The sequence below is a fragment of the Centropristis striata genome, chromosome 1, assembly GCF_030273125.1.
Source record: "Centropristis striata isolate RG_2023a ecotype Rhode Island chromosome 1, C.striata_1.0, whole genome shotgun sequence".
NCBI lineage: Eukaryota > Metazoa > Chordata > Actinopteri > Perciformes > Serranidae > Centropristis > Centropristis striata.
The window spans coordinates 736,696-755,125 of record NC_081517.1 but is presented as its reverse complement, the minus strand read 5'-3'; the positions used below and the strand labels follow the sequence as shown (position 1 = coordinate 755,125).

At 38.8% G+C, this 18,430-nt stretch overlaps 2 protein-coding genes across 2 annotated transcripts in view; one reads left to right on the top strand and one right to left on the bottom strand.

Annotated features, from left to right (window-relative positions):
* The first annotated feature begins 1,202 nt into the window (after positions 1–1,202).
* Positions 1,203–7,239, top strand: r3hcc1l (R3H domain and coiled-coil containing 1-like). Its single transcript, XM_059347422.1, has 6 exons — positions 1,203–1,668; positions 2,088–2,278; positions 2,440–2,510; positions 3,296–3,391; positions 3,766–3,906; positions 5,175–7,239. The coding sequence occupies exons 1-6, from the start codon at positions 1,219–1,221 to the stop codon at positions 5,234–5,236; spliced, it is 1,011 nt and encodes a 336-aa protein (XP_059203405.1). The 5' UTR covers positions 1,203–1,218; the 3' UTR covers positions 5,237–7,239.
* Positions 7,240–16,984: 9,745 nt separating this feature from the next.
* LOC131980613 (lysyl oxidase homolog 4-like) overlaps positions 16,985–18,430 on the bottom strand; it is a 30,982-nt gene continuing 29,536 nt past the window's right edge. The window contains exons 13-14 of the mRNA XM_059344908.1: positions 17,926–18,037; positions 16,985–17,143 (exon numbers count right to left, since the gene is read on the bottom strand). Coding sequence (XP_059200891.1) covers positions 17,073–17,143; positions 17,926–18,037 — 183 coding nt within the window. The 3' untranslated portion in view covers positions 16,985–17,072. The remainder of the gene's footprint in view (positions 17,144–17,925; positions 18,038–18,430) is intronic.

The following is an 18,430-nucleotide window of genomic DNA, read 5'->3' as shown; positions in this document are numbered from 1 at the left end:
GTAAATAAAGGTATTCGCCATCTAGAGTGGTTCATCTGCAGCAGCATACAGAACTCTATTTCCCAAAATGCTTTGCGTTCCGCTCCGCCTGCGTCACTAGTGCGACGAAAAGCTGTAGCTAAACAAACCAAACACGGGTAAGTCGAAAGAGAAACACATTTTATTCATAATTGCACGGTTGTTTTGATTGAGAATTAATGAATATAATTACATTTAATGTTTATTGATGTTATGTTTATGTTTGTGTCCTCAATAAACAATTAGTATAGCTCAGCGAGAGGAAGTTTGACTGTTAGATAGCAGAACGGGTAAGCTAGCGCTAACTAGCTAACAGCAAGGTAGTGATTTAATGCGTTTAGTTACATTTTTAGACTGTTCACCCGAAGAAATTAACTAGTTTAAGTAATTAGACTAAAATATGAATCATATTGTCATCAAACACAACCAGCACTCGTTTCGTCAAAAATAGCATACTATGTATTTCGTCACACTGTTAAAATAATCACCTAAGTCATTTTTTGTCAAAATTGTTTTATTTTTCCTTAATCATCTCCTCATAGCCACCTATGGTAAAATCACCTCCATCCTCAGTTGATCAGATCATGTGATTTTACCCCTTTAAGATAATGGCCTATGTCAAGCGGATTTATTATGCCTAAGTCAAAATAAAATGTGACTTAGGCAATTTTTTGAACATGCCTTTGTGACTTAAGCAAGATATGGTAACACTTTATTTTGAAGGTGTCTACATAAGAGTGACATGAGCGTGTCATAATCATGACATGGGATGTGTCATGAACATTAATGACACTTTGAAGTAACATTAATGCTCATGATACTTGTCATGTCATGTTTATGACAGGCTTGTGTCACTCTTATGTAGACACCTTCAAAATAAAGTGTTACCATATCTTGCTTAAGTCACAAAGGCATGTTAAAAAAATGCCTAAGTCATTTATTTATTTATTTTTTTGAGTTAGATGATTTACACAGTGTTATTACTATGCCAATAGCCATCCTTTGTTACATCCTTTTTGAGTGAAATGATCAATAAATGTCATATGTTACACTTTTGCTGAAGTTTTTTGTGTTTCCTGCAAAACTTGAAAAATGAGTTAGCAGATTATTTTAACAGGGTGATGATTTACGTTACATGTTTTCACTGCATCCTGCTTCCTCTCCTCCATGGTCCTAGTATTTTTTTAACCACACCTAATAATGGAATTGGAGCAACCAAAAGAAGAGTGTCCTCCAGCCCAGCCAACACCTCCACCTGCCTCTCAGTCAAAGAAGCCCAGTCAGGCTCTGTACGTTCCCAAGCAACGACTTCAAGGCTCCAAAGACAAAACTCAGGCTGAGGGAGAAGTGAAACCCAGACCCAGGCCCCGCTACACGGACAAGGCCAGGAAGAACGCCAGGAACAAGAAGCACAAGGCCGGGGCCGCCGATAAGGAAGGGCCGGTTGGTGGACCAGAGGGAGGAGAGACACAGAACGATGTGAAAGAAGAGCGGCTACAGGATGCAGATGTGCAGCTTAACGGGCAGCCTGAACCATCTAACGTGGAAGCAGATGTTCCCTCAGCGCTGGAGGCCACCGGCTCTCAGGAGGAGGAGGAGGAGAGCTGGGACACGTTGTTTAATGAGGACGGAGATTGTCTACTTGAAGAGGTAAGACATGATCTGCCCCAAACTTCACACACATAAATTTGCCATTTTTTTTCCCTTGGCTAAAACCTTTTCAGTCTCATAATTGTTTTTAAATGAAGATTCAGATTCAGATTTGACTTTATTAATCCCACAGTGCGGAAATTTCTTTGTTACAGCCGCAAAGTTTCACACAATTTTTAAGATAAAGATAAAAAATAGACAATCTAAGAAAAGACATTTAACAATATACAAATATACAATCATAATAATAATAATAATAATAATATACTATATACAACTTAGTGCAAATTTAAGTGGAGAAATGTGCAGAGTGTAAATGTAAATGTTCAGGTTAGCAGATTTATGCAAAAATGTTCACTCCCCTTGTCGTTTTCTTACTCTCCATCTGCTCCCCCTTTTCTCCTTCCGTCCCTCTCCAGCTGGCTCTAAATGAAGGTAAGAAGAAGAAGAAGTCGGTCCAGGAGGCCAGGTTTGATTACTACAACATGGACGGAGACTCTGATGAGGACATCGACCTCACAGAGGATGAACTCGCTCACATTGTAGAGATCTACGACTTCCCGACAGATTTCAAGAACGAGGACCTCCTCAAGTTATTTCATGCCTACCAGTATGTAGAATTCACTGTGTCGCTAGTCCTTGTTGCATTCTAACACCAACATTATAATCCTGACTAAACCACTATAATGAAGTTACAGTGAATGGGGAATCCCTGGGATATGATTTGATTTAGTAACAGTTTTTGTAACTATTTGTCACTGTGTGTTTCAGACAGAGAGGCTTTGACATCAAGTGGGTTGATGACACACACGCCCTGGGCCTCTTCTCCAGCCCCATAGCAGGTAAATACAGGTCAAATACATTATCCTCTGCTGTAAATATCATAATATCATTGTTCTCACATTTCTGTTATGCGCAAAGTCAACTTTTGCATTGTACATTCATTCATTTCACCTTTATTTATTCAGGGAGGGCCAATTGAGAGCAAGCTCTCATTTCCAATGGCACCCTGATTACAGTACAAATACAATTTAACACATTACACTACATATCCATAATAATATATAATCAACAGCAGCACAATACATTCAATGAGCACATGCACATGGTTACATACCAAGTTGATGCTAAGAAGCAATGCTTGGCACTGGCCATGACACTGTGATGCAAAATCTGTGGTGTTCAATCCAAACTCCAATCATGAAACAAGCATTTTAAGCTTGCTGACAGATCTAACAAAGCATGAATCAGACTTTTTACACATCATCCTCATAATAAGGTTTTTTGGCATACTTTGGATCCGTTTATTACAATTAAATCACAGCAAAATCTGTTCTTACTGCTGTAGTGGTGCCATAGATTCTGGAGAAGGAAATGAAATTCAACGAGCAGACACAATGATGTTTGTCTTTCTAAAGTATGTTCCACAACATGTGCAAAGCAGCAATAGATGTTATTACAGTCATGGTTGATGACTGAAGGAAACGTTAGTATCTCCACCATCACCTCCTGCATGAAGAAACCTGAATGGTCCTGCATGCGTCTTCATCATCTTGCAAATGTTTTGTTTTTTTCGGTTTTCTCCAAAAATCTGAACTAACATGTAAACCTGTGTGATTTGTTTCAGCTCGTGAAGCTTTAAGAGCCAAACATCCTCTGATGAAGCTGCGTCCTCTCTCCAAGTCCTCCTCCGCCATCAAGGCTAAAGCTCGCAGCTGCTCAGGTATAAATATGACATTACATCACATTACATGTCATTTAGCAGACGCTTTTGTCCAAAGCGACTTACAATAAGTGATTCAACCTGATGGTACTAGACATAGACCACAGGAATCAAGTAAGTACAGAACTTTAAGAGCTAACTGTCATTGCTAAAGGAGTGCTATATGTTAAAGAAGAAAAGAAGAGAAAAGAATAAGAGTTTTATTCATTTTTTTTTTTTTTTTATATATCTGTTAGGTGACCGTGACTTAACCGAGGTATTGTTGGAAGAGATGATATGACCGTGTGCCTCTACAGTTTTGTGTCCGATTCTCTTCTGTAGCTCACATTTTTAGAGACCGATATTATGTTCATTTTTTTTCTCCCCCCCCTCAGACTACCTCCTGCCTGCTAAAGAGAGGCCTCAGACCAGCGCAGCTCTGGCCCGCCAGCTGGTGATCGGAGCGCTCGGTGTGAAGAGCAACGTGACCAAGGAGCAGCGTGAGGCGGAGAGGAAGAAGCTGCAGGAGGCCAGAGGTACATTATTAACGTTATATTCAGCACATAGATGATTTACTGTGGTGAGCATCAGAACTGCCTGTTCTCTCCACTCTTCACTGAAATACCACAGTGGGCTGCCGCTAACTTGGATAATGGGTTTAATATGTGTGAGTGTGGAGCAGGGTGTCATTAAGAGAGAACACTGGTCCCTGTAGAGCAGTTTGGTTCACGAGAACTATGACTCATTATGTTCATCAACAGCAGCTTTCCCAGTGACTGAGATGTCATTAAACACTAACTGAGACAAAATAAACATGCAAAATCACAACATGTTCATGTCTCCATGTATTCTCTAAGTTTGTTACCATCAGACCACCAAGAATGCAGCTTTCAAGCTTTCTGCAAAGCTGCATTTTGTTTAACTTAGTTGTTTTTTTTAGCAGATATTGATACAATCTTATGTGAAATATCATTATTATTATTCATTATCCTTAACTGATTATCTGCACTCGAGTCGTGGGGGGCTAGCCACTACAGCACCATGGAGCCCTGATGGGAAATAAGTTTGACTAAAGTGACAATTATTAGTTTTTGGTGAAACTAGATTGAAATTAATATACAATTTGATGTCTACAGTTTTCATTGGCTAAAACTATACTGAGTTTAATAGTTATGGCTATCTTTGAACTTGACTAAAAAAACAGCATGAAGTTGAGTTAATGTGATAAAAACACAGGACTGAGACAGCTGACCAAACCAACATTAGTCCCAGTCAGCCTCCTCTGGGTCCCTAAACATTCTGTCAAAGTCTTTGCATCACGAGGTTCCACCACCAGTGGGAGCTGTGTCGTTGCGAGTTGCTGCCAGGGGAAGTTGTTGTGCAGATCACAACAGGTCTATAATCAGTCCAGCAGCCATTTCCCTTCACAGATGGAACATAAGTATATAGGCACAGAAAACCACAAATGGCTGTCCACTGAAGAGCCAGTCAGGAAGTATAGAAAACTATAAAAAGCTCCTTTGTTCTTGGCCTGGGTTCACTGCTCTGCTCTTTATGTAACATCACAACACGCAGACGTGCATCATGTGCTGAACATTGTGTCCTCTGAGCTGGAGCCACGTCCGGTCAGACCCACAGGTTCACGTCTAGTCCTAGTCCTGGTCCTAGTCCTGGTCCTCAGTCTGCCCTGCATGTGGCCCAGACAGCCACTCACACTTACAGCAACAAATCACATGCGTCTTGTTGAGTTGAGGGCTTTGGCTGATTGATATGTTGAAGCGTGTCTCTGTGATTTATCTCTCAGAACAAAAGCGTCTGGCAGCCAAACAGAAGGAGGATGCCTGGGAGGGGAAGAGTCTGGACTGAAACTACACTTTTATTTTTAAAGATCCTTGATTCAGCTCAGGCTGAAGGCTCCTCGTTTTTTCTCCTGCTCTGTTTTTGTCAACTGGCCACTCCTTCCTAGCACCACACGTCCCAGAAGTGGATTTCCACCATTTTTCCTCCTTCCTGCCGTCGTCCATCAGCATCAGCAGCTTTAAGTGTCCATCTGCCTGCAGAGAGAGTCCCTCTATAATTCTCTCACCTTTGTGTCCATGCAGAGACGTCTTTCTTCTGTACCGTAGCCAGCACTAGCACACTGACTCTTTGGTTTTCTTTCATACCAGTGTAACCTCAGTTTAACCATTTATAACCCAACTGAATAGATCTAAGAACGTTTGTGTCTTTTTAGGTGGATTTTTAAAAATGTTTCTAAGTAACAACCTTGAAGATTTTCCATTTAAAGCAACAACAAGGAGCTTTGAACTGGTTCGTAAACAGTCTGGACTCTCTACTGAGGCCTCTGTCTGACCCACATCACCAGCCAGAATATAGTCTGTTTCTCCATCGTTAGTCTCAGTGTGTCATGGTGCTACCGCATCCGTTTCTGAAGAAAACAAACAGGCGTGCAGGTTAACCAGAAGCTCCTCCAGCTCCGGCTCCAGCAGAGCCTCCTCCATCCACCAGCCCTCCAGACAGACCCAGGTCTGGTTCTGCAGAGTCCCGCCCCCCTTTCCCCTGAGCCAACACTGACACCAGGCTGCTGGAGGCCCACATTGGTTTCTTTCTGGAGGAACTGGAATCACAGAACCAGATCCAGGACTGAGCAGCAGACTGTTAGACTGTGTTGCTGCAGTAACATTAGATATTAAATAAATAATAAACATTAGAGGTTTCTACTGAGAGTCTGATGGAAACACGCTGCCAGACTCACACGCAGTGAAAGCTCCTTGTAGTTGCTTTAATAATTATCTGTAGTGTTTCTGTCTAACACTTACTGAGGTAACTGAAGGGTGATTGAGCCTCTGGCCCACTGACCAAAGACATTACATTAGTAGTATTATATTATAAAGAGGGACTCTGTTACAAGAACCCTAAAAAAAAAAACGGAACAAACTTTAACTCACTTGTGCAGGAATCAGCGTACTGTTTATTATATTATTATGACCAAACAAACAAAAGAGTGATGACTACAGATGATGAAGGTTAAAAAACAAGTCAAAATGAAATCCAAAAACAAATCAGGTGTTTCCTAAGAGAGAAAAAAGGAAATCTTCAAGGTCGTACTTTTTTTTTTTTTTAATGTGTATATATATTTTTTAAGAACACCCGAATAATTCCACCTCCAATTATGTGGTCAGCAAAGTTTAATAAAACCTGCAATCATGAGGATGCAGTACGTTGTGTACTCTATATGAAGATAATGAAGATAAGAGTGTGAGGAGCAGTTAGCTTGTCTTATTAAATGACATTATTTAGAAGTAAAGAGCCTCTGAAGATGCTGCTGTTCTTCTTCTGCAGTGTCATGGCCGTCCTGTGTGTTCAGTCCCAGAAGTGTAAAAGTTGTTTGTTGTGTTTTGTTTTTGTCTGCACACATTTTCAACGAGAGGATTCTTGTTATTCAAGCATCACTGATAATGATTATGATGATTATAATATGGTTGTCATTCTTTCTGAAGAACAAATATCAACCAAATAAGCTTTTAGTTGAACGACAGATTTTGTCTTCAGTTTATTTTGAATGTTTGTTTGCAGGAGTGCGGTGTTGAGTCCTACCTCGTCTATGTGTCTATGGAGGCAACATTTCTCTAGGTCCTTCTAACAAATGTTCCTTTGAAAGACATTGTGAATAACATACGTATATCATCAGTGCTCGTATATTTAAAACTACATCCTCACAAACAAGTATGGATATTAAAGTGTCTGCACAGTGACAGAGAGACGGTTGGTCAACTTGAATGAAACTGTCCAGCGGTTATTGTATTTTAGTGGCTTTCATTTTAATTTGTCAAGCTGAAATATTTCCTTTCAATAAATTGTTAAAAAGGGGAGTATTGGTGATATGTCTCCGCTCCAGTCGCTATTTTTTAAATACTTTTTTTTTGCAAAAATGGCTCATCACAACTCTTTCAGATGGCTTATGAATAAAAAAAAAAGGTTAACATGCTGCTTGTCTTAGTTCCTGGAAAGTTGAGATGATGCACTTTTCAACAGAAGGACAACATTTTTAATTTAGAATCAACTTTCTTTAGTTCTTTGTGAGGGCCCTCATTGGAATAGTGAGGTCCCTGGCCCCTAACCTTCACCATCATCATCACCACTAAATGAATAAACTCTAACCCCAGCATGAACCTGATAGTAACCTGAACCTTAAAACAAAGTCTGAACTCTCAAACAAGCCTATAAAGAAGTGAGGACCAAGGTTATTATAGTTAACGAAAACTAACCAAATAACGAAAACTAGAATTGAAAAAACATTTTCGTTAACTGAAATAAAAATAAAAACTAGAGTTTTTAAAAAAACGATAACTAACTGAAACTGTATTGCGTGGTTACAAAACTGACTAAAATTATAGTGAAAATGAAATGTTTTTCATTCATAATTCAGTGTTTCTATTTGAACATGCAACACATGGTGAATATGTTTACTGAGACTGGGATGTTTACACTAGAACCAAAATACAAAACACCAGAACTGTAAGAGTTAATAACCTTATTGGGGCTGAGATGATAAACCAAAGGAAATAAACGCAAAATTTGTTATGACCTCTTTGAATCTGGCACCCAACACATAACCCATTACAAAAAAAACTAAAACTAAGCATTTAAAAAAAATAAAAACTAAACTAAAACTAGCAGACTCACTCTAAAAACTAACTAAAACTAACTGAATTTGAAAACAAAAATTCACAACAAAATTAAAAATAAAACTAATGAAAAATCCAAAACTATTATAACCTTGGTGAGGACCGGCCGAAATGTCCTCACTTCGCAAAAATGTCCTCACTGTGTTGGTTAAAAACATGTTCCGGTCCCCACTATGTAGGAAGTACAAGAATACACTCATTCAGGCCCAGGAGACTTTAGCTGCCCCCCCGGAGGCTTCACCCAGCCGACCTCAGACCACGTGACCCTGCGTCCCTTTACCTCCTCAGACAATAATTAAGTCTTATTCTGCTGCATTTGTTTTATAGAAAATTCTTGCAACTTTAAAATCAACTTCAAATCAAATCTGACCTTTACTTGCTGCCAGCTGTTAGTGTGCAGAGTGATACAACAGATTGCTGGGTGCATGAATGTGAGAACATGTAATCACATTTAAACATTATGTTGCCTGCAGACATTTAAATAGAGGATTATGTGAAATGAAACTCTAGCACTACGACACATATATGACTATAGATGTGTGCATCATCTCTGCTGTGAGGAACCAGTTTAGTTGGCTGAGGACGAGTCAGACTCAGTGCCACGTGGCTCATAGTGGCTAATTAAAGTGCTGCAACTGCAGATGAGGCACCATGTTCACTTTCTGTGTTCATTTCCTTTTAAATCAGTAGTTCACAACAAGGTTATTATAGTTGACAAAAACTAACGAAAACTAGAATTGAAAAAACATTTTCGTTAACTGAAAAAACTTTACAAAACTAACTAAAATTATAGTGAAAATGTCCTTAGTTTTCGTTTTTGTCAACTTTTTTCATTCAAAATTCAGTGTTTCTATTTGAACATGCAACACATGGCGAATATGTTTACTGAGACTGGGATGTTTACACTAGAACCAAAATTCAAAACACCCAGAACTGTAAGAGTTAATAACCTTATTGGGGCTGAGATGATAAACCAAAGGAAATAAAGGAAACATTTATTATGACCTCTTTGAATCTGGCACCCAACATATAGCCCATTACAAAAAAAATAAAACTAACACTAAAACTAATAAAAACTGAACTAAAACTAAGCATTTTCAAAAAATAAAAACTAAACTAAAACTAGAAAACTCACTCTAAAAACTAACTAAAACTAACTGAATTTGAAAACAAAAATTCACAACGAAATTAAAACTAAAACTAATGAAAAATCCAAAACTATTATAACCTTGATTCACAATGAGCATAGCAAATTAAAAAGAACGCTTTTTAAATACAATCCCTGCAGGTTTGCAAAGTTGCCTTCTTCCCAAAGATATAAGATAAGAAGCATTAGCAGAAAAGTGATTCATGCTGTTCATTTGTACATTGTTAAGGCTTTCTGAGAGGGCATAAAGCAGGGAATATAGTGAAATAAATGCTATTTTATTTAATAGGGGAGGTATTAAAAAGCAACATTAGAATTATAGTTTTAATTATGCCTGCTGTTGCAACATTATGTAATAAGTTATGTCTTTTACAGAAAGTAAACATGATGCGATGTCAAGTTAAATACCCCAAAAACCTTTGAAAAATGTTGTGATTTTTAATATTTACTGCACTTGACCATGATATTGAGCTTTAAATGATCATATAGATGAACTCACTCACTCACACACTAATTCATTTCACTTAACGATGTATGATCACCAAAAACAATACACACAAAAAAATGTACTGTAAGTTTATTTGTCATCACTAAAGCTTTTTTCAGTGCTAAAACTTTCAGTTTGTGTTCTCTCTGTCTCTCTTTAGTGTTCATGTGGTGATTCATTAAACCCTCGTCTTGTTATTCCTGCTTATGCCCTGTTTTTTAAACTTTTGAGGTCTCAGCTGGTGTCTGTGCACACGTGACTTTCTCTTTCATAACCTACTTACATGACTTCCTGTGTGGAGTAAAAACCAAATGTGAACAAATGTTCACAGTGTTCTTTGCCAGAACAGAAGTGGACCTCCCTGTCTCTGTTGTTGGACTACATCTACAGATTGTAGCTGCTCTTTTCCATCATCGTGTGAGATCTGAGCCCTGCCTATAATCTGGTGCTTTACTGTGGTTTGACGAGGAGGTGATGTACCGCAGGGCAGCCTGCTGGGGCCTCGCACACAATCATTAGATTAACTACACAAACACAAACCACTACTGAGCAAGTGGTGCTTCAACGCCAACTGGGTGCTAGACGTGCTGCATGTCATGGAGCAAATTAAATGTGAGGCCTGGTCCAAATTAAGGAATAATCTAATGTCCCGCCACAATAAAGGACTCTGGTGGTGCAGGGTGGTGAGTTCCCAGCACCAAACACTGTCAGCAAACACCTTACATCACTCTTCTCTCTGCTCAACATTCAGAGCTATGGTGTTCACAGCAGTTGGAGTAAAAGCATTATATGCATTAATCTCACAACGTAAATCGCGAAAAACGGCCCAAAATTTTCCATTGAAATGAATGGGACGGCCGGAAAAAAATGAGCGAAAAAGAACAATAATTGGAGATATTTAAACGTCTACTTCTCCGGCATAATTTCACCTAGAGACTCCATTTAAACTTTAAACAGTAGACACAAGTCTTGTGTATCGGTGTATTAATCCACGTTTCAATAGGTCATATAGTTTTTTATCAATCCCTGTTCAATGACCATGATCATTTTTGGAGAAATTCTGAGATTATAATGGGTGTGTATTGCACGGAATGTTCGTGTCACAGTGTGTGACATCATCACCAGAGTGTAGAAGGAGAGAAAAAACTGTCAAAAAATAAATTTTAAAACTGCGCTCCAGGCCGCAAATTCCACTCTAGAGAAATAATTTATACATAGAAACGTAGGAAAATAAGTCTTCTCCCTCACAATCCTCTGGTAAAGCTGTCAGAGTTATAGTTTGGGCGTAGGACGCACAGATGCACCACCAACACCACCAACAGCCTCATTGGCTCCCATATTAAAAACGCAGGGAGATTTCTGAAGAAGGGAGATGGATCAGTTTTTTTAGATCGCTCTAACAAAGCTTAAACATATGTAGACGTTCAGGAAGAACTCAGGACGCTCAAAGTGAAGTCGGATCAATGATAGGTATTATGGTTTTGACCAAAGACACTCCTCCAGATACATGTTTCACACACACACACACACACACACACACACATATATTTTGAGGTTAAAGGGCATAGTTTGAAATCTCTGAAGAATCTCATCATAGTGTACACACACCGGCAGTAGCCCCCGTGGCCCTTTCAGAATTTCCCCAGAAGAAATTTTCTAGTTTTGAATATTATACCATTTCTGCCAATAGATCCCCCTGAATCAAACACACTGCTCCTTTAAAGTGAGACTTTGTAAGATTTGAGAGAAACATTGAACTCTTCCTCTTACAAATGGAAAGTTGAATTTGAATTTGAATTTGGTTGATAGCACCCATAGACTGTGGATAGCACCCACAGACTGTTGATAGCACCCATAGACTGTTGATAGCACCCATAGACTGTTGATAGCACCCATAGACTGTTGATAGCACCCATAGACTGTGGATAGCACCCATAGACTGTTGATAGCACCCATAGACTGTAGATAGCACCCATAGACTGTCTGATAGCACCCATAGACTGTTGATAGCACCCATAGACTGTAGATAGCACCCATAGACTGTAGATAGCACCCATAGACTGTTGATAGCACCCATAGACTGTTGATAGCACCCATAGACTGTAGATAGCACCCATAGACTGTAGATAGCACCCAAAGACTGTGGATAGCACCCACAGACTGTTGATAGCACCCATAGACTGTGGATAGCACCCATAGACTGTTGATAGCACCCATAGACTGTTGATAGCACCCATAGACTGCCTGATAGCACCCATAGACTGTCTGATAGCACCCACAGACTGTTGATAGCACCCATAGACTGTCTGATAGCACCCATAGACTGTGGATAGCACCCACAGACTGTTGATAGCACCCATAGACTGTGGATAGCACCCATAGACTGTTGATAGCACCCATAGACTGTTGATAGCACCCATAGACTGCCTGATAGCACCCATAGACTGTCTGATAGCACCCATAGACTGTTGATAGCACCCATAGACTGTAGATAGCACCCATAGACTGTCTGATAGCACCCATAGACTGTTGATAGCACCCATAGACTGTAGATAGCACCCATAGACTGTAGATAGCACCCAAAGACTGTTGATAGCACCCATAGACTGTTGATAGCACCCATAGACTGTAGATAGCACCCATAGACTGTAGATAGCACCCAAAGACTGTTGATAGCACCCATAGACTGTTGATAGCACCCATAGACTGTTGATAGCACCCATAGACTGTGGATAGCACCCATAGACTGTTGATAGCACCCATAGACTGTTGATAGCACCCATAGACTGCCTGATAGCACCCACAGACTGTTGATAGCACCCACAGACTGTTGATAGCACCCATAGACTGTTGATAGCACCCATAGACTGTTGATAGCACCCATAGACTGCCTGATAGCACCCACAGACTGTTGATAGCACCCACAGACTGTTGATAGCACCCACAGACTGTTGATAGCACCCATAGACTGTTGATAGCACCCACAGACTGTTGATAGCACCCATAGACTGTTGATAGCACCCATAGACTGTTGATAGCACCCATAGACTGCCTGATAGCACCCATAGACTGTTGATAGCACCCATAGACTGTTGATAGCACCCACAGACTGCCTGATAGCACCCACAGACTGTTGATAGCACCCATAGACTGTTGATAGCACCCACAGACTGTTGATAGCACCCATAGACTGTTGATAGCACCCATAGACTGTTGATAGCACCCATAGACTGTTGATAGCACCCACAGACTGTAGATAGCACCCACAGACTGTTGATAGCACCCATAGACTGTTGATAGCACCCATAGACTGTTGATAGCACCCACAGACTGTTGATAGCACCCATAGACTGTTGATAGCACCCATAGACTGTTGATAGCACCCATAGACTGTTGATAGCACCCACAGACTGTAGATAGCACCCACAGACTGTTGATAGCACCCATAGACTGTTGATAGCACCCATAGACTGTTGATAGCACCCATAGACTGTTGATAGCACCCCTAAAAGAAAGCAGAGCCGTGTTGACTGCCCTCTAGTGGCAGTAAAGGTCATAAACACCTCCATGTTGGTGTTGTGACATGGGGCAAAGTAAAAAAATCTAAAAAATGTCAAATAATTTTCTTTTTCCAAAGATAGTTTCTGTCATTTAGTTAGTTATTTTCAGGCTGATGTTTGTTCTAGTGCTCATTTCATTTGATCAGTGTGGTTTTAATCATGTCATGTGATGCTTTAACCCTCTGGAGTCTAGAAAGCTCCGCAGCAACACTTCTTCATGATGTAGCAGCATGGAGCTGCTGGCAGCTTTTTCACAAGTTTCCATGTCCAATTTAGTGCATCAACCATTTTTCAGCAACGGTAAAAAAAACACCTCGACCAAGTGTACGTTTTTGCAGATGTTTCTCAAATTTTGCAGTTTGCATTCAGCATTTTTAATGCAATATTTTGTCTTTAATGTGTTTTTGTGTGCTTTATGTGTTCTTTGTATTTTTTTCAGTGTGTTTTTTGTTACAAAAAAAGTGTTTTTTATGTGTGTTTTTGTAATTTTGTGTGTGTTTTGGGTGTGTTTTTTGTGTTGAAATGTTGATCCAGTAATTCAAAATGAAAAAAATAATAACCAGGTCATACAGGTGAGCTTGTGCTGAAAACAATGATACCAACATGGCATGGTGAACACTTTTTAAGTAATTTATACAGGCAGAATGAAAAGGAGTCAAAAACTCCAAAGGGTTAAAACGAGGGTGTAATGTCATGTTTGGCGGTTGTTTGGGTGGGACCTCCATATATGTTCACCTTGGCTCCAAATGGTTTCACCAGCGCAAGATGGCCGCCCCCGCATCTAGGATATTGTGACTTCATTTTTGTACAGTTGAGACTTCTTCCTACAGTAGAAGAGTGCTGTGTGGCCCCGTCCCAGACTGTTTATCGTTGTTATTTACAGAACTAGAGCTGTGTATGAACACTGGATGAATCCAGAATGCTGCTAGTGGACTGGAAGGAGATAAATTACAAAGAGTTTATTGAATTATTATCGCTGACCCTCCCTTTAAATAGTTCTGCTTATATCATGATACAGATGGATTAATTTTTATTATAATAAACAAGGTGTTCACAGACTTTTTGGTAGCATAAGGATGAAGTATGATTCTTTTTAAAGCACAGATAAGTTTCAGTTATATCATCACATCAAAGAAAACAGTTGCTAGCAACTTTCTATTTCTATCACTTTCTTTATGCACTTTGTATTACTCATTTGATTTTAATTTGTCCTTTTTACTTATAGAAAGTGAAAATTATACTCTCCTCCAACTCATAAAAGGGAGAAAATAAGACCAAAGCAAGTGACATAGTTAAAGTATAGGCTATGTAATGTGACAATGGGCAGCTGAGAGTTTCCACAGTGTTTGTATGTGTTCATCAGTGGGAATGAGGTTGGAAACAACCATAAAATACGGGTTAGCTCCGGCTGCCTGGGAAAAGATGAGAAACCCAGTCGTTGTTCAAGCTTCAATCTCTTTTACTGTAGATGTTTTTGGGTTTTAAATCTGCTGAAGGAAGCAAAGGAGTTCATGCTGTTGTGTCCAAGGCTCTTTATAACCTGCCTGAACTTTTATCTTTACTATATAGTCATAGTCCGGCGGCTTAGGACCAGATTTAAGAAGAAAGGGGACACGTCAGACAAAAGCACCACATTTTTTCCACATGCTCTCTATCACTATAGGTTTCAATTTTTGGTAGGAGCCACTTCATCAAGATTGCAAATCGGAGATGGCACCCATATAAAGTCTATGAGAACCAACATGTCTTCCAAGCCACTTCGAAGGTCAATTTTATTGTCAAATCTACATTTACTGGGTCAAAGAATAATTTAAAGCTATTGAGAATATCACAAGGTGATTTTTTTGATCATTTGATCTTTTATTATTTATTACATTTACAACTACAAAGATCTTTGCAATTCCAGTGTACCTTCTTGCCTGAGCACCTTGCACCACAGCCACTTGCACATTTTGTGCATTTTATCAATTTTTCAAAATACATGCACTTTATATGATCTATTTTAATAATCATCTAGTGATATTCTCAATAGCTTTAAATGATTATTTGACCCAGTAAATGTATATTTTGACACCAAGATTGACCTTCGAAGTGGTTTGGAAGATATACTGGTTCTCATAGATTTTATATGGCTGCCATCTCCGATCTGCAATCTTGATGGAGTGGCTCCTACCAAAAATTTAAACTTATGGTGACAGAGAGCATGTGGAAAAAAAAATGGTGCTTTTGTCCGGCGTGTCCCCTTTATTTAGCTAAGCCACCTGACTATCAGTACAATAAGGGAATCTCATTTAGCAAGTTAGCTTATTCCCCAGATATTTAGCAGAAACTAGCATTAACCATTATCTTTGTTCTGCATTAGAAACTCTGCAGTCAAATAACCATTCCTCAAATAACCATAGAGTTTGTCAATCTGACGTTTATTCTTTCTCTACCATTACCAAGTTGTGTTAAAGGCGTAATACCGTGGTACAACCACATCTCATCTGGTGTTACCGATGGGAAACAGGTTCAAGATAAACAAACAGGTGAAAATATTTGTCATAATAAAATTAACAAAATACAAAACACACAGGGACAACTCAAAAGTACATTAAAATTCTGCATAAATTAGAGACCTAAAGAACAATATTCCAGAGAGGTAATATAAAACTGTACATGACAATACATTTGCAATACATTACAATATTTATTCAAATAAGGCAAAATAGCACCATGAAATAATAATAAAAAAAATCTCATTCAAACCAAAAACCACACAGTTGTAACAGTAAATACTGCATTAGTAATGTGAACAGAATGCACGTACAGAGTTGTAGACAGCCGTTGCCTAGGGCAGCTGTTCTCAACCTTGGGGTCGGGACCCCAATTGGGGTCGCGAGATGATTTCTGGGGGTCGCCAAATCATTTTGGAAGTCAGCTCTGTCTCCACTGTGTTAAAGTGTTGTAGTGTTTTTGGTCACTTAATGTCTTTTTTTGTTCATTTTGTGTCGTTTTAGGGTTTTTTTTGTCTTTTTTTGATCATTTTGCGGTCAATTTGTGTCTTTTTTTAGTCATTTTGTGTCTTTTTTAGTCATTTTGTGTCTTTTTTTGGTCCTTTTGTGTCTTTTTTGGTCAAATTGTGTCTTTTTTTGGTCATTTTGTGTCATTTTTTGGTCAATTTGTGTCTTTTTTTGGTCATTTTGTGTCATTTTTTGGTCATTTTGTGTCTTTTTTGGTCATTTTGTGTCTTTTTTGATCATTTTGTGGTCAATTTGTGTCTTTTTTTGTCATTTTGTTTCTTTTTTGGGTGATCTGAACTGAGCGGGGGGTCACGGACAACATGCATGATAAATTGAGGGTCGCGACTCAAAAAGGTTGAGAACTACTGGCCTAGGTGATATTATATGACGACAGCCTGTCAAAATAAAGGTTGTGTTGTTCTCATGTGCCTTCATCTCATTACTTTCTGTAGTGTGGTTAAGTTTTGATCAAGGGAATTAGATTTGTTACAAATTCAAGATTTTTAAACTGTGAACTACTCTACGTTTTATCATGGTGACGGGTTCTCTTTCTATTTCTTCTTTAAGCTCTTTGACTTTCTAACAGGAACGGTCACTGCTGAAGACATTTGATCAGTCTCAGGATCCTAATTAGACATTTTATCATAAAGTCCCTCCCACAGCGTCCCAGTCCTCCCACAGCGTCCCCGTCCCCCGCCCAACCCCTCTCTCTTTAATTTACTGCCATGTCATTGTCATTCAGCCTCGTTCCTCTGACATGTTGAGGTGTGCTGAGGAGTTGTACAGTTTTCTGTCCTTAAATCTGCGTGTTCCTTTATTCACAGGAAGTTGTTGGAGATCTGACGTTGGTGGTCAAACAAGTCCTCCACCTCGGCGCTGTACGCATCACCTGTAGGAAACACACAGAGAGAAGTGGAATACATGGGGAGAATAGTTGATAATAATAATATTCTGCCCTACAAAGACTAACTGCAGTAAATACATTTTTGGTTGAAACTGAGTTATAACTAAAAATGAACTCCTTGATGTCTGTTTTATCTTGTGACAAAGTTTTAGATTTCAGTTTTTGCTTCATTTCAGAGAAATAATGATATAAAAATTGCAGTAACTATAAAATCCAACTGAAAACCAAAGCAGACTGCAGTAATTGCACTGTGTTGAATAGTGAAGACAAGATTAATAGAAATTATTATTATATTATAATTATTAAGTTTATTTGATAGGGAAAGTATTAAAGTCAGAAAAATTATATTAAGACTAAAAGTCTAAAATACACAAATCTTTGAATAGAGTTGTTAAACACTTAAATACACTTACTTACTTAACAAAACCAATTTGAAAATGTCTATTCACTGAAAACAAAATATAAAAAGCACTCTGTTTTTGCATTACTATTAGAACCGACATTTTTTAGGTCAAAGGTCAAAGAATCCCATTGGGAGTTCATTCACACACGATGAACGCAGCATCAAGTTAAAATAAGTCCATTTACCATCTGACATGTAGAAATAAGTTTCATATCACTTACCTACCTATAACCCATCTGGCTGGCCAGTTAAAAAACGTTAAAAAACTTTAAAGCAGTTTTCTCAGTTTTACCCTTTGTGTATTTACTGCAGTGAGGTTTTGTAGGGCAGAACTGAGATGTAAAAACGTCTGTTCACTCTGTACCTGCATGGCATCCAAACATGTAAACTCTTGCTCCATCGTATTTGCACCGGCAGCGCATCACGTTGTTCTGGAAATCAGATTCAGCCATGTCTAAAGACGGGTTCACCTCCACCTGCAGGAGAAGACAGGCTGGAGTTAAGACGCTGGGAGGTTCAAGCTCATTGTGGGAGCCAAGTTTATATAATTATATTTATATATAAATAGGAACAATTCCAGTTTGTTTTATGTTAAGTTAACATCAGTCAGATAAACATAATTAGATGTAATTCATGTTCACATAAGAATAGTATTTGTATAAAGATGTTATTTTTGTACCTTTTGTTCTGAGCAGTAAGGCAGGTTACTGTGACTTTAAGAGAAAAAAGTGTTTTTTGTGGGGTTTTTTTGGGCCACAGGCTTTGAAGTAAGTTCCATTAGTGAAGGCTCCATGGTTTCCTTACTGCAGTTATAGTTATTGATAAGGGAAATCAACATTGAGAATAAAGACTTTTGTTAATCGTTTTTA

Bases quoted from the DNA above. Each gene is read 5' to 3' on its own strand.
- r3hcc1l (XM_059347422.1), top strand. From the start codon at position 1,219: ATGGAATTGGAGCAACCAAAAGAAGAGTGTCCTCCAGCCCAGCCAACA. The intron at 2,279-2,439 runs GTATGTAGAATT...TGTGTGTTTCAG, and splicing joins AAGTTATTTCATGCCTACCA to ACAGAGAGGCTTTGACATCA. The intron at 3,907-5,174 runs GTACATTATTAA...TTTATCTCTCAG, and splicing joins GAAGCTGCAGGAGGCCAGAG to AACAAAAGCGTCTGGCAGCC.